Source organism: Pelobates fuscus, chromosome 1 (genome assembly GCF_036172605.1).
Source record: "Pelobates fuscus isolate aPelFus1 chromosome 1, aPelFus1.pri, whole genome shotgun sequence".
In the NCBI taxonomy this organism is placed as follows: Eukaryota; Metazoa; Chordata; class Amphibia; order Anura; family Pelobatidae; genus Pelobates; species Pelobates fuscus.
Window position 1 is genome coordinate 168,138,254 of NC_086317.1, and position 16,225 is coordinate 168,154,478.

General features: G+C 46.4%; 1 protein-coding gene across 1 annotated transcript in view; it reads right to left on the bottom strand.

The window, feature by feature from the left end:
- Positions 1-13,887: 13,887 nt before the first annotated feature.
- DHRS11 (dehydrogenase/reductase 11) overlaps positions 13,888-16,225 on the bottom strand; it is a 162,407-nt gene continuing 160,069 nt past the window's right edge. The window contains exon 7 of the mRNA XM_063452063.1: positions 13,888-14,139. Coding sequence (XP_063308133.1) covers positions 14,098-14,139 — 42 coding nt within the window. The 3' untranslated portion in view covers positions 13,888-14,097. The remainder of the gene's footprint in view (positions 14,140-16,225) is intronic.

Here is a 16,225-nt window from a genome sequence, read left to right on the forward strand (position 1 = left end):
TGTGATAGATTTAGGCAGGTTTATTGGACACCGCAACGTTTCGACCTGTACCCAGGTCTTTATCAAGTCTCCAATGTCCCCTATGTATCAGTGTCCCCTATGTATCAGTGTCTCAGTGCCCCATGTCTCTCTGTGCCCGTAGTGTCTCTGTGCCCGTAGTGTCTCTGTGCCCGTAGTGTCTCTGTGCCCGTAGTGTCTCTGTGCCCGTAGTGTCTCTGTGCCTGTAGTGTCTCTGTGCCCGTAGTGTCTCTGTGCCCGTAGTGTCTCAGTGTCCCCTAGTATAAAAGAAAAAAATCTCAGGCACTCACTGTGATAGCTTTAAGCAGGTTTATTGGACACCACAACATTTTGACCTGTACCCAGGTTTTTATCAAGTCTCCAGTGTCCCCTATATATCACAGTATTTCAGTGCCCCATGTCTCCCTGTGTCCCCTCGTGTCTGTCACCCAGTGTCCCCAAGAGTCTCAGATTTCCCAGGTCTCCCAGTGTTCCCTAGTATCTGTGTCCCCATGTCTCCCAGTGTCCCAATGTCTCTCAATGTCCCCTAGTGACATGGGGACACTGGGAGACATGAGGACACAAACACTAAGGGACTGGGAGACATAGGGACACAGACATTCCCCCTTTTTGTGTATGTTCGCCCTTTCGGACGTTCTGGTTATGTGATTTGTGTCAGTAGCCCACCCTTTTACCGCATCCATAGACTTCCTGCTTTACTGGACACTGCTGTTAGGGGGTATGGGTTTACTTGAAAGATGAAAGCATGAGATTAGCAAAGGGTATGTGTTTTCTCATAGTTGCATCCTATGAGTTTCCCTACAGCATCATCTCCATCAGATACATGACGCTTAGGAGGTAGGACTGTTTTAGTGTTTTTGGTCAATAAGATTTTGTAATTAGGCCCATCATAATTATCAGCACCAGGCCCTGGTGGTGAGGCTGAGGGTGGTGGGGGGGTGATGCTGAGGGTGATGGGGAGAGATGCTGAGGGTGGTGGGGGGTGGTAAGGCTGAGGGGAGTGTGGGGTGGTTAGGCTGAATGGGGTGGGGGGAGTGAGGCTGAGGGTGGTGGGGGGTGATGGTGAGGCTGTGAGTGGTGGGGGTGATGGTGATGCTGATGGGGTGAGGCTGAGGGTGGTGGGGCGTGATGGTGAGGCTGAGGGTGGTGGGGGGTGGGGGTGGTGGGGGGTGATGCTGAGGGTGGTGGGGGAGTGATGCTGAGGGTGGTGGGGGGTGGTTAGGCTGAGGGGGATGGGGGGTGAGGCTGAGGGTGGTGGGGGGTGATGGTGAGGCTGTGGGTGGTGGGGGTGATGGTGAGGCTGAGGGTGGTGGGGGGTGAGGCTGAGGGTGGTGGGGGGTGATGGTGAGGGTGGTGGGGGTGATGGTGAGGGTGGTGGGGGTGATGGTGAGGGTGGTGAGGCTGATGGTGGTGGGGGTGAGGCTGATGGTGATGGGGGGTGAGGCTGAGGGTGGTGGGGGGTGATGGTGAGGGTGGTGGGGGGTGATGCTGAGTGTGGTGGGGGGTGGTGATGCTGAGGGTGGTGGGGGGTGGTTAGGCTGAGGGGGATGGGGGGTGGTTAGGCTGAGGGGGGTGGGGGGGTGAGGCTGAGGGTGGTGGGGGGTGATGGTGAGGCTGTGGGGGGTGATGGTGAGGGTGGTGGGGGGTGAGGCTGAGGGCGAGGGGGGTGATGGTGAGGGGGGTGGGGGTGATGTTGAGGCTGAGGGTGGTGGGGGTGGTTAGGCTGTGGGGGGTGGTTAGGCTGAGGGGGTGGGGGGTGAGGCTGATGGTGGTGGGGGTGATGGTGAGGCTGTGGGTGGTGGGGGTGATGGTGAGGGTGGTGTGGGTGGTGGGGGTGATGGTGAGGGGGTGAGGGTGAGGGTGAGGGTGGGGAGGGGTGATGGTGAGGGTGGTGGGGGGTGATGGTGGGGTGATGGTGAGGGTGGTGGGGGTGATGGTGAGGGGGGTGGGGGTTGATGGTGAGGGTGGTGAGGGGTGGTGGGGGTGATGGTGAGGGTGGTGGGGGTGATGGTGAGGGTGAGGGGTGATGGTGGTGGGGTGTGAGGCTGAGCGTGGGGGGGTGATGGTGAGGGGGGGTGATGGTGGGGGGGTGATGGTGAGGCTGAGGGTGGTGGGGGTGGTTAGGCTGAGGGGGTAGGGGGTATGGTGAGGCTGTGGGTGGTGGGGGTGATGATGAGGGTGGTGGGTGGTGATGCTGAGGGTGGTGAGGGTAGTGATGCTGAGGGTGGTGAGGGTAGTGGGGGGTGGTGAGGCTGAGGGTGGTGGGGGTGGTGAGGCTGAGGGTGGTGGGGGGTGATGGTGAGGGTGGTGGGGGTGATGGTGAGGGTGGTGGGGATGATGGTGAGGGTGGTGAGGCTGATGGTGGTGGGGTTGAGGCTGATGGTGGTGGGGGGTGAGGCTGAGGGTGGTGGGGGTGATGGTGAGGGTGGTGGGGGTGATGGTGAGGGTGGTGGGGGGTGATGCTGAGGGTGGTGGGGGGTGGTGATGCTGAGGGTGGTGGGGGGTGGTGATGCTGAGGGTGGTGGGGGGTGGATAGGCTGAGGGGGATGGGGGGTGGTTAGGCTGAGGGGGGTGGGGGGTGAGGCTGAGGGTGGTGGGGGGTGATGGTGAGGCTGTGGGGGGTGGGGCTGATGGTGAGGGTGGTGGGGGGTGAGGCTGAGGGGGAGGGGGTGATGGTGAGGGGGTGGGGGGTGAGGCTGAGGGGGAGGGGGTGATGGTGAGGGGGTGGGGGTGATGTTGAGGCTGAGGGTGGTGGGGGTGGTTAGGCTGTGGGGGGTGGGGGGTGGTTAGGCTGAGGGGGTGGGGGCCGAGGCTGATGGTGGTGGGGGTGATGGTGAGGCTGTGGGTGGTGGGGGTGATGGTGGTGGGGGTGATGGTGAGGGGGTGAGGGTGAGGGTGAGGGTGAGGGTGGGGAGGGGTGATGGTGAGGGTGGTGGGGGGTGATGGTGGTGGGGTGATGGTGAGGGTGGTGGGGGTGATGGTGAGGGGGGTGGGGGTTGATGGTGAGGGTGGTGAGGGGTGGTGGGGGGTGATGGTGAGGGTGGTGGGGGTGATGGTGAGGGTGAGGGGTGATGGTGGTGGGGTGTGAGGCTGAGCGTGGGGGGGTGATGGTGGGGGGGGGGTGATGGTGGGGGGGTGATGGTGAGGCTGAGGGTGGTGGGGGTGGTTAGGCTGAGGGGGTGGGGGGGTATGGTGAGGCTGTGGGTGGTGGGGGTGATGATGAGGGTGGTGGGGGTGATGCTGAGGGTGGTGAGGGTAGTGATGCTGAGGGTGGTGGGGGGTGGTGAGGCTGAGGGTGGTGTGGGGGTGGTGAGGCTGAGGGTGGTGGTGGGGTGATGCTGAGGGTGGTGGGGGAGAGATGCTGAGGGTGGTGGGGGGTGGTTAGGCTGAGGGGAGTGTGGGGTGGTTAGGCTGAAGGGGGTGGGGGGAGTGAGGCTGAGGGTGGTGGGGGGTGATGGTGAGGCTGTGAGTGGTGGGGGTGATGGTGAGGGTGGTGGGGGTGAGGGTGGTGGGGGGTGATGCTGAGGGTGGTGGGGGAGTGATGCTGAGGGTGGTGGGGGGTGGTTAGGCTGAGGGGGGTGGGGGTGAGGCTGAGGGTGGTGGGGGGTGATGGTGAGGGTGGTGGGGGGTGAGGCTGAGGTTGGTGGGGGGTGAGGCTGAGGGTGGTGGGGGGTGATTGTGAGGGTGGTGATGGTGATGGTGAGGGTGGGGGGGGGTGAGGCTGAGGGTGGTGGGGGTGAGGCTGAGGGTGGTGGGGGGTGATGCTGAGGGTGGTGGGGGGTGGTGATGCTGAGGTTGGTGGGGGTGGTTAGGCTGAGGGGGGTGGTTAGGCTGAGGGGGGTGGGGGGTGAGGCTGAGGGTGGTGGGGGTGGTGGTGAGGCTGTGGGTGGTGGGGGGTGGTGGTGAGGGTGGTGGGGGGTGAGGCTGAGGGGGTGGGGGGTGATGGTGAGGCTGGTGGGGGGTGGTTAGGCTGAAGGGGGTGGGGGGTGGTTAGGCTGAGGGGGGTGGGGGGGTAAGGCTGAGGGTGGTTGGGGTGATGGTGAGGGTGGGGGGGTGATGGTGAGGCTGAGGGTGGTGGTGAGGCTGAGGGTGGTGGGGGGTGGTTAGGCTGAGGGGGTGGGGGATGGTTAGGCTGAGGGGGTGGGGGTGATGGTGAGGGTGGGGGGGGTGATGGTGGTGGGGGGGTGATGGGGAGGGAGAGCCTACCTTTCCCTGGTGGTCCAGTGGGCTCCCTGGTGGTCCGGTGGCCACGCAGACTGTGTAGTCTCGCGAGATTTCAGAGCGTTGCCGTGGTAACCCGTGGCAATGCTCTGATTGGTCAATTCTCGCGAGTCACATGGTCTGCGGAGCTGCAGACCAGTGTCTGCGATGGTGGCCGGGCAGCCAGGAGGGGCCTCGCCCCCTCCTGGTGTCAGGTCCTCAGTCAGTGACCGAGGACCTGACACACTCTGCCCTCAGGCGGTTTAGGCGGCCGCGAGGCCCCAGCCAGCGCGAGGCCTTAGGCGGCCGCCTAAACCGCCTAATTAGAGAGCCGCCTCTGCTATAGTGTCTCTTTAAGTTCCATTGTTTTCAAAGCTTGTAATTTAAAGAGGCAGAGCATTTTTTGTTGGCCCAATTTTGTAATAAAAGCTTCCCTTTTCCAATTTCTAATAAAATGTCCACCTAAAAATGTAAGTAGTTTACGATAGTTGTTATGGTAATTGAGAAAAAGTGCTTGATTTTTTTTTTTTCTCACAGCCTTATATTTATATTTCTAATCTACCACTGCAATAATCTGATCTTGTAGGTAGATTAGCCAAGCTATGGTACTAAACAGAATTGTTCATCTTAACAATTGCTATACTTCTTAATCATATCATGCCATATTTCTGTTTGCTAGTTTCATATTAGATTGTATCTTTAGGCACTCTTAACATCACTATATGAAGGCAAAAGGGCCTGAAATCTGCTGAATATACTTGTCAAATTCAACATGTATTTTCTAATATCACCATCTAGTGGTCGTTTACCAAATTGTTGCCGGTAATTAAAGTTTTTTTGTGATTAACATTGGCTTTGTTCAGTACAATATGAATAGGATAAAAAATAAATGATTGGACCAGAATATAAGTCAATAAATAGAGCAGGAGGTCATAAAACAACAATAAACAAGAGCTGAGTGACACCCCAATTATGCCCAAAACAAGAATAGCCATCAAAGTTATGGTTAAACGACAGACAAGCAGGAAACAAGAAAAAAAGAGAAGCAAAGGTAGAGAAATGTTTTAGCCGGGCAAGCAGGTGGCGAGTCCCTGGCTCGGATTCACACCACCAGATTCACATTACCTTCCTGTGGTTCAGACATTTCCATCAAAGAATATGTTCAGAAAGTGATCCATGGTTTATTGAAAGAGTTACTCCAACCAAAAAACACAGTGTTTAGAGCATGGGTCGTCAACCTGGTTCCTACCGCCCACTAGTGGGCGTTTCAGGATTCCAGGTGGGCGGTAAGGATTTCCTCATTTGGAGAGATTGGGTGGGCAGGTGCGAGCCAGCGGTACCCCTGTGACCGGGTACCGCCATCACCATTTGCACCCCCCGCCGGGGCCTCTGTCCAAGGGGTCCATCGGGTGGCCCATGCTGTCAGGGCCACCCGGTGGATGTGGATTGTGAGGGGGCCAGGTCAGCGCTGGGTGCTTTAACAGCGCTACCGGGCCCCCTGTGATTACATCACAGAGCTGGGAGGAAGTGACTGCACGTCACTCCTCCCAGCTAACACTGAGAGCCGCTCGAGAGGAAGACCAGGGAGTCAGAGTGGGAACTCTGACTCCCATCCACCTAAGCCACCACTGGACCCCAGGAAAAGTCACCCTCCTGCACCTTAACCCCTTAAGGACCAAACATCTGGAATAAGAGGGAATCATGACATGTCACACATGTCATGTGTCCTTAAGGGGTTAAAGGTAGGAAACAGGAGGGTGACTTAAATATAATTTTGTTTGTGTGTACGTGTCTTTGTGTGTGTGTGTGTGTGTGTGTGTGTGTGTATGTGTCTTTGTTTGTGTGTGTGTCTGTGTCTTTGTATGTATGTGTGTCTTATGTATGTGTCTTTGTATGTATGTCTTGTGTGTGTGTGTGTGTGTGTGTATGTGTGTCTTGTCTTTGTATGTATGTCTTATGTGTGTGTGTGTGTGTGTGTCTGTGTGCATGTCTGTGTGTGTGTGTGTCTTTATGTGTGCCTGTATGTATGTGTCATGTGTGTGTGTATGTGTGCCTGTCTGTGTGTCTGTATGTATGTGTGTGCCTGTCTGTTTGTATGTATGTGTCTTTATATGTGTGTCTTGTGTGTGTCTTGTGTGTGTCTGTATGTATGTGTGCCTGTCTGTTATAGTGGGCTATAGTAAGTGGGCTACCTAGCTCAGCCTTCCTACTGGGCATTGCTATAAGTAAGGTTAAAAAATAGAAAAAAGGGAAAAAAAAGTGGGGAGGGGAATTGAGGAGGGGGAGAAGGGGAGCTGACGCACAGATGAGAAATCATATTATGCGCAAACAGAGAAGTCGCCTGAATATCACCGAAAGAGGAGACCTTAGTTTGAACCAAATATCAAATATTTAGTCTCGCAGCATCAACCTCAAGGATCTCATTAATCACTAGTAAAGGTAATTTCAATTTACTTTATTGTTTTCTGATTAAACTTTATAAAGTTAAAAACATTATAAACATGCATTAAGTAGAAAGAAAAAGATAAATGTACGTACATTTATTTTTTTTTAAACGCCCTCCTTTCTAAAAAATATTCCGCACTTGCGCGAAAACTGGTGGGTGGTAAGGAAATTTTTCCATCAAGAAAGATGCATTAGTGGGCGGTAGGAAGAAAAAGGTTGACTACCACTGGTTTAGAGTAACACTTTCTGAGTTTGTGCACCTTCCCCTCTTCCCCTCCCCCTGAATTAAAAAAGAACAAAAATACCCACAAGTTCTCACTGCAGTCTGATCCTCCTTGCCTGATGGGAATCGCCTTTCTTGGACATCCTAATTTTGAAGAGTGATCACAAGTTGGAATCAGATTTATACAGGAAACCTTTACATAAAAACCATATGAAACACTTTACCAGTTTACAACCTCCCTAATTTTTTTAAAGCTCTACCTAAGAGCATATATTAATGAGAAGATATCCCCTTGTGCTTCTTGAGGGACAGCCAAACCAAATTAAACGATTATAGAGAGAGATGAATGTCTGCTCCTTAAACAAGAGGGTATCAGGGAGCATAGATTAAAATTCATCTCACTTTATGGCAGTTTCTCCAATGATCTAAGAAAAAATATTTTTATTCATTTGCACATTATTTCTGAATGCCATCCAGACATCCCTGATTTTGTAAATAAATTAATCTTGGCTTAAAACAAATGTCCATAATTCAGGGATGAGTTAGTGAATGTTTAATTACCCCCTTGCTGAGATGTGAAATTCCTCTAAGAAAGGCAATTTTCCTTGCTACAATTGCGTGATATACCACTCGATGATTCAGGGCTCCTATCTTTTATCACCCGCATAGTGGTAGGACATAATGTTAAACGATTTGTCACTAGTGATGTCACGAACATAAAATTTTCAGTTTGCGAACGGTGAACGCGAACATCCGCAAATGTTCGCTAACGGGCAAACCGCCATAGACTTCAATGGGCAGGCGATTTTTAAAACCCACAGGGACTCTTTCTGGCCACAATAGTGATGGAAAAGTTGTTTCAAGGGGACTAACACCTGGACTGTGGCATGCCGGAGGGGGATCCATGGCAAAACTCCCATGGAAAATTACATAGTTGATGCAGAGTCTGGTTTTAATCCATAAAGGGCAGAAATCACCTAACATTCCTAAATTGTTTGGAATAACGTGCTTTAAAACATCAGGTATGATGTTGTATCGATCAGGTAGTGTAAGGGTTACGCCCGCTTCACAGTGACAGACCAAACTCCCCGTTTAACACACCGCAAACAACCGCAAACAGTCCATTTGCATAACCGCAAACTCCCCATTTGCACATGTTTTAGTGCAAACTAGTCTAACTACTAATATAGTTGAAACATGCTACTTTTATTCATGCCAGACAACCATGCAGGCCAGACTACCAAACATGCCAGGGCCAATCATAGTTAACCACCTCAGATAGTAACATGGCTCCCTCTATATACAGTGTAACATGGCTCCCTCTATATACAGAGTAACATGGCTCCCTCTATATACTGTGTAACATGGCTCCCCTCTATATACAGAGTAACATGGCTCCCCTCTATATATAGTGTAAACATGGCTCCTCTCTATATACAGAGTAACATGGCTCCCTCTATATACAGTGTAAACATGGCTCCTCTCTATATACAGAGTAACATGGCTTCCCTCTATATACCGTGTAAACATGGCTCCCTCTATATATAGAATAACATGGCTCCCTCTATATACAGAGTAACATGGCTTCCCTCTATATACCGTGTAAACATGGCTCCCTCTATATACAGAATAACATGGCTCCCTCTATATACAGAGTAACATGGCTTCCCTCTATGTACCATGTAAACATGGCTCCCTCTATATACAGAATAACATGGCTCCCTCTATATACAGAGTAACATGGCTCCCCTCTATATACAGTGTAAACATGGCTCCTCTCTATATACAGAGTAACATGGCTCCCCTCTATATACAGAGTAATATGGCTCCCTCTATATACAGAGTAACATGGCTTCCCTCTATATACCGTGTAAACATGGCTCCCTCTATATACAGAATAACATGGCTCCCTCTATATACAGAATAACATTGCTCCCTCTATATACAGTGTAAACATGGCTCCTCTCTATATACAGAGTAACATGGCTCCCCTTTATATACAGAGTAACATGGCTCCCCTCTATATACAGAGTAACATGGAGTGTATTTAGTATTTGTAGTGTGTATGCAGTTTGTATAGTGTGTATGCAGTGTGTGCAGTGTGTGTATAGTGTGTGTGCAGTGTGTGTAGGGTGTATGCAGTGTGTGTATAGTGTGTGTAGTGTGTATGTAGTGTGTGTATAGTGTGTGTGCGCAGTGTGTGTTGTGTGTATGCAGTGTGTGTATAGTGTGTGTAGTGTGTATGCAGTGTGTGTAGAGTGTGTGTAGAGTGTATGCAGTGTGTGTATAGTGTGTGTATGCAGTGTGTGTGCAGTGTATGCAGTGTGTGTGTAGTGTGTATGCAGTGTGTGTATAGTGTGTGTAGTGTGTATGCAGTGTGTGGTGTGTATGCAGTTTGTGTAGAGTGCATGCAGTGTGTGTACTGTGTATGCAGTGTGTGTAGAGTGTGTGCAGAGTGTGTGTAGTGTGTATGCAGTGTGTGTAGAGTGTATGCAGTGTGTGTAGTGCGTATGCAGTGTGTGTATAATGTGTGTAGTGTGTATGCAGTGTGTGTAGAGTGTATTTAGTATTTGTAGTGTGTATGCACACTCCTCTCTATATACAGAGTAACATGACTCCCTCTATATACAGTGTAAACATGGCTCCTCTCTATATACAGAGTAACATGGCTCCCTCTATATACAGTGTAAACATGTCTCCCTCTATATACAGAGTAACATGGCTCCTGAGCGGCGGGTGGGGGTCCTAAGTTACAATAAGAGGGGGGGACCTACTGTCTTCCCCCCGGCCCCCACCCCTGCGCGGCGGGTAGGGGCCCTAATTGAAATCCCCCCCCATCAAAGATGACTAGGGGTCCCCAAGCCCTTAGTCACACACCCAAATAAAAAAGCCCCTACCTACCCCCCTCACCCTAAAAAATAGTGAGGGGGGAATAAAATTACTACCCTGTAAAGTAAAATTCAACTTACTATTCAACGTCTTCTAAAATCTTCATTTTTCAGCCCCAAAAAAGGCCAAATAAAAAGCCATCATACCCGTCGAACTTAAAAATAAAATAAAAAACCTGAGCGCAAAAAAAAAAATTAATCCATCTTCACCCATGGAGGGCTCCGCGCAGACTAGGGTATTAACATATACCCTATTGTTACAATTGTTACTTGAAAAGCATGAGGAATGCCGTTGGGGTACCACATGCTCATTTGTTATACCTCCAAAAATAAAGAATTTTAAACATAAAATAAATAAATAAATAAATAAAATAAAAAAATAAATAAAAAAAATATGTATGCAGCTTCCAAATGAATCTAAAATGGATGCTGTTTAGTAGGTGGGAGTAGGGAGGGTGTGCTGCTGATTGGCTGGAATGTGTCTGCTGACTGTGAGGTACAGGGTCAAAGTTTACTCAATGATGATGAATAGGGGGCGGATCGAACCGCGCATGTGTTCGCCCGCCATGGCGAACGCGAACACGCTATGTTCGCAGGAACTATTCGCCAGCGAACCGTTCGGTACATCACTATTTGTCACTTGCAATTCTACTTTTGGAATTTACATTCTGCAATGCCTATTTGGTTGCTTGCATGTTGGCCAAACGCCACAAAAAAATAAAAGGAATGTAGGTTTTCCAAACACAAGTCTACAATTCAAACAAGTATGCTTGATTTGCCTCTGCCGTCCAATTTCTCTGAAGCCTGACACAATGTCTCTCAACTCAAATTTGAAATAATTGAGCATGTCCCAGAAACCTTGAAAGGGGGTGATACAGCAAGAAAGTTGTTGTTACAAGAGGCGATCTGGATCAGAGAATTGGACACGTTTCACCCTAAAGGAATTAATCAATTATCATTTGTTAGCACTTATCTGAATAAGTCTTGTTTTTATTTTTAGTTGTGATATTGAGTCCATAGGATTCCCTTTCTAATTGAGAAATATAAAAAATGGTGAAACATTTTTCTTTTTTCTTTTCACAGTTTTTTGGGTGGATTGCTGGTGCCATTTTATTTTTCTTATATCCTTGTTATATCTACAGGCTACTAATGTTTGTCAATTTATATTTTTTTAAAGGGATTCCATCACAACTGATACACTGAGTGCATCATTTTTAATACATTTATGCTTCTAACACGATTATATTAATTACCTTTTTTGGTTGTACTTTTTACCCACTTCCATGGATTATTAGTGATTATCTAGTTTGTTTTATATATATTCCCAATTATATATATTCTAACCACGTGTGCACTCTTTATATGATTACGTTGTATTATTTGCATGCATGAACTTTTTTCTGCGCACACTTGATTGCACTTTTATTCTTATTTGTAGCGGAGGATGTGACTTGAGAAGCAGAAAGGGCTTTTTTCTTCTCTTTATTTGGCATGTTCTCTCCTGCACGTTACTATGATATATATTTTTTGTACTCTCTTTATGCACTTTTATAATTATAAATAATGAAATTAATAATTAAAATGTTATATGCACTTTACAACATTTGTCTGTTTATTATATGTAGCACTTTGTCATAACTAATACGTTACGATGCATAGTTCTATTTCCTTTTTCAGTAGGTTAGATTACCTCTTTTTACTGTTAGGATATTACATTAAATATTTATAGCTCACTAATACAATATGATGAATTGACAATTTGGGTTCTTTTATTGTTACTATTATAATACCACTAGGATTCTATGAATATTGGTCTTTATTGAATATATGACTTGTTATTTAGAATTGTTGTTTATTTTCGATAGTGCCTCTCTTTCCTATTGTCCGGCGGTTTGGCATTGTATGGAGCTACTATTCTGATGTATCAATTGCCATTTTGCTTATCATGGTTTCCTAGAAAACCGTTTCTTCTCGCACATTGCGGAGTTGCTTGTGTTCCGTTCTTTTTTGCTCCTTTTGACGTCATCCTTTTTGTTAGGTAGATCTGCCTCACAAGCGTGTAGGATGATGTCTCGCTGTCTATGGTCTCGCACATACGCGCCTCTTGGTTGGCATTCCATAAAATATGGGTGGTATTTGTTTGTATTTTTTTTGTGGTCCATTGGTAGGCACGATTTCCATCTGCTCGGCGCCATGCCCTACCTCCTGTTCTTGTGTTTTCGTGTAACAATGGGAAAGACTAGGTAAGTGATTATTGGCAGTAATTGTTTTAATTGCTTTATTGTACATTGTATATAAAAGTGTATTATCTCATGTGGCGTTAGCTTGACAAAGACCTCTGTGGAGGTCGAAAACGTTGCTGTGCATTTGACGGTCCAATAAAACTGATTAACTTTTAAACACAGTGAGTGCCTGAAGCCTCTTCTTGGATGTGCTGACCCTGTTGTTCTTGTGATGAGTGCAGTCCTTTCTTTTTCTTGGGATCCACCTTCTAAGGCTTGGCCAGGAAAAAAATCTAAGGGCAGCACATACCCTATGTGCCTGTGTAGTCCCTATTTAAAAGCTCTAAAAAATGGTCGGGAGAAAGAGTGACTACAAAGACAATGGGAGAGGCTTGCAAATAGAGAGTCCCACAGTGACTTTAGTTTGGAGTAGGACCACAAAGTGTGCAGGTACATACTCTTCTCCACACAGCCCCAAAAGCAGGCAGATATAATACTAAGTTGGGCTTTGGCTAGTATGGATTAGTATATGTACCAGCATGCTTACACTTTATGACAGTTTTCTTTTATCTAAGTGCACTGGGCCATATGCAAATTGTTTGTAAAAACAGCTGACTAGAAACAAACATCATAGATGAAATGGAAATGTAATGTAGATATTAGTCTCAGTAGTTAAATTCGTAAAAAGTAGATTCCTTCTCTGGGTAAATCCGTTAAAAATTCAGGTGGAGAAGCTGATTGGCCTGAAGAAAAAAAACAATAAAAAAATGGACCTTGGGAGTTGGAACCTATCCACCAAGTGTGCTCTCATGGCCAAAGATTCTTCCATGACCAGATGGCAGACCTCAGTGATGCCCTTTCGGGTGCACCACTGGAATGCAGGACATCCCTCTCAGAAAATGATGGCTTCTAAATAGAGGATCCTGTGTGCAGCCCTCCATGGACCACCCACAGCCCTCTACCTCCACCAGAGCAGTAAGGAATGATGTAGCATTGGGGTGTCAGCGAATTGTATGCAATATACCAATCTATCTCTTCTCCTCCTCCTGTGTACGTCAGTCCATCATTTAGTTGTCAAGTTGATCTGGAACAGCATGTCAAGTGGGCAGTCTTATAATAAGTGTATATATGTAGAATATATATGCCCCCTGCTCACATTGTGAATAAAGTGTTTTTAATTAAAATTACAGGACCTCCATATACAGGAATTACACAATAAAAATCCACAATTACAAACTGGACATATATTGCAAGTAGGCATGTAATGTAAGGATTACATCTAGACACCGCCAGGCATAGGATTCAAATGCCCACTCAACCCTCTAAAAAATCTTGAAGGGGGCAGATCTTTTTTATGTAAGCAGAAACAAATTTATATGCTACAATCCCCAATGTCCAACTTTTGATTTTCTCTTCCTCACAATTGTTTCAGAGAATTGCATGAATAGAAAATAAAAGCTTAGTATTAATATATTAATATAATTCTATGCAATAAACTTGCTAAAAAATATGTAGATTATAGAAATTCGATTATACCAATCCATAAGGTGACCTATTCGTTTGGGTAGAGGGGCATGTGGTTCTAGTAATACAGTAGTATCCAGTTAGCTGTCTTCTGAACTGTGCAGCCAAGACCTTGCAATAGAAGCTTGATAGCATAGATCCAGCTTGTTTGGGGGATATAAATATGATATAAGCATTGGGTGCATTGGGTGGGTAAATTCCAAGATTTATGAGGGAGGTGCCAAGAAAAACCACCTAGCATGAAACAAAATTGGGCATCACCCAGGAATAAAAGTCGCTTCTCGCACATCCGCCCATTCGTCAAATTATAAAACAAAATAGAAAGAGCACAGAAAAGAAATTTGATGCAATTCAATTTATTTTTTTATTTTTTTATAGTCCTTGGATTCCACAAAGAATAGATATTTTGATTGTTTTACATTTTTAAACTATATAGTTCATTTAAAATGTCTAAAATTACAACAGCAACATTACAAAATACTAGACAACTGGTATATATGTCAATCAGTGTGTAAGAGAGGGAAAAAAAAAATCTATATTTTTATTTAAAAATCGTTTCTGTATCCTACATAGTTCTTCATAAAATTTCTTCTGTTGGTTTTACAATTAGTTCACCGACCTAGAAAAGATGAAAAATGACAAGAAATATTACTAAAAGACAAACTTCAGCCCCACTTGGGACTATTTTGCATAAAACACTAAAATAAAATTGTTTGCACATTCAATACCTGTGAGTGCTCACATTCACATTTTTTATTTGCATTTTATATCTATGGAATAAAAATTGTGTGTATCATCTAACTATCTCAAGCCAACTGAACAAAGAAATTCAAAAAAATAGGATCTCTATAAATCCGAAGTATGGCATGCAAATGAGCACAGTTTGGTAATGTGTTTGGTAATGCAGTCACCCTTAGCAATAGACACTGAAGTGGTCTGTCCCTTTTGCACTTAGAGCTGCAATGTAAAACATTGCAGTTCTGTAGAAACGACAATGTTTACATAGCAGCTCTAAGTCTGCCATCAGTGGCTGTCTAACATACAGCCACTAGTTGGCTTCCTGAATTGAAACAGATCTTTGGTCAGTTACCTGACGTTGGAGGTCCTCATGCACTGCATGAGGACCTCCAGCGGCATATTCTTCCCCATAGGAAAGTATTGACTAATGCACGCACAGCATGTGACGCGCATGCACATTAGACCTTGCTCGCCGCAGGACGGATGGGGTGGCGAAGTAAATTAATTGTTTTTAACCCTTTCTTTACCGGCGAGAGGGGGCGCAAGGGAGGAGGGAGGCAGGGGGAGCGATAGTGCCAGGAATACAGCTTTGTATTTCCGACACTACAGTATCCCTTTAAACACAATTTGTTTTAAAAATCCAGAGCATGAATTGTGACTCTAAAGTAAAAATGACCACAGACTGCACAGGATGATGTATGGTTATAATCCTACTCTAGGAGTTAAAGTTTTTCTTCTAGCATATAACAAAGTATTAAAATGTTGTGGCAAGAGTAACACATGATAAAACCCCCAACTAATTAATTAAAATTCAACATTTTACAACGGTCATATCTTAAGGCAGACTTTGAGAAAGTCCACATTGGGCACAGCAATTTCAAAAAAGTCACAATTCTCCCAAAAATCCCAGCTTGAAGTGAGTGCAATGAGTACACAGAGACATTATGTTTCAGACGTCATCTTGCATTTTGGAAATCTATGCCAATAGCAGGGCCTTCTTTTGGGCAAATGGACCTCTGGTCTGGGAATTACACTTTGTGTGTCTCACAGTTGGGGCTCCCACACCAGTAGGCCTCAAAATCCTGGCTCCACTTATAGATATATCAGAGGAACCTGGTGCTGGAATGTGATGTCAAATCCAGGCCACCGCAAGTTGTGTCGTTGCCGAAGAGCAGCAGGAGGTAAAATTGTTCTGGTCAGTGCAGAGCTCTTCCACTCAACCAGAACTGGACACCTGACAAGGCAGCCTGGAGTCTAACTCCCTCCCTTCTCCTCTCCTCATACAGCAGACAGGTAGTAGGAGAGAGACGTACGTTGCATAAGCATGTGTGTTCGTGAGTTTAGTGCGTGAATGTTAGTGAAATGATGTGTATGTATCTATGGATGTGTGTTAAGGAATGTGTTAAAGAAACATACAGCGTTCAAACTGCAAGGGATTCCTATATAGGTATAATGCTCACCTATTACCCTGTCAGACTCATAATTAGGATCCTCTTATTCAAGCTTTACAAAAGAACCTAAAACATGGGATGCTAAACCTATAACAATGATAAACAGGATCCATAGCATGAAAACAAACCTCCTGTCTAGGATTTTGTTTATTTTTTAAGCTCTAATAGTAGCAGCCACAGAAAAAGCTTACAAACTGAAATGAAAAATTGTATGTGGAACAATAACAGAGACCAAAGAGAATGATTAGATTGGATCTACCCAGCTTATTCTCATTTTATTAATTTGCAGATTGATAAACTGGCCAGGAATGGTCCCCATAGGCCCTTTTTCCCCCCACTTTCTTCATGTTATGGATTTGCCTGCCATCCTAAAGTCACACAGGCAGCTACAACAAACTTGGTTGACTTAGAACAATTCTGTGATCATGCCGCGAGGAACGTTGCATGGCAAAAGTGGCAATGCTTATACGGCTTGCGAGAGGAGATGAAGCTGCTACTTCACAGTACCAGGTAGTA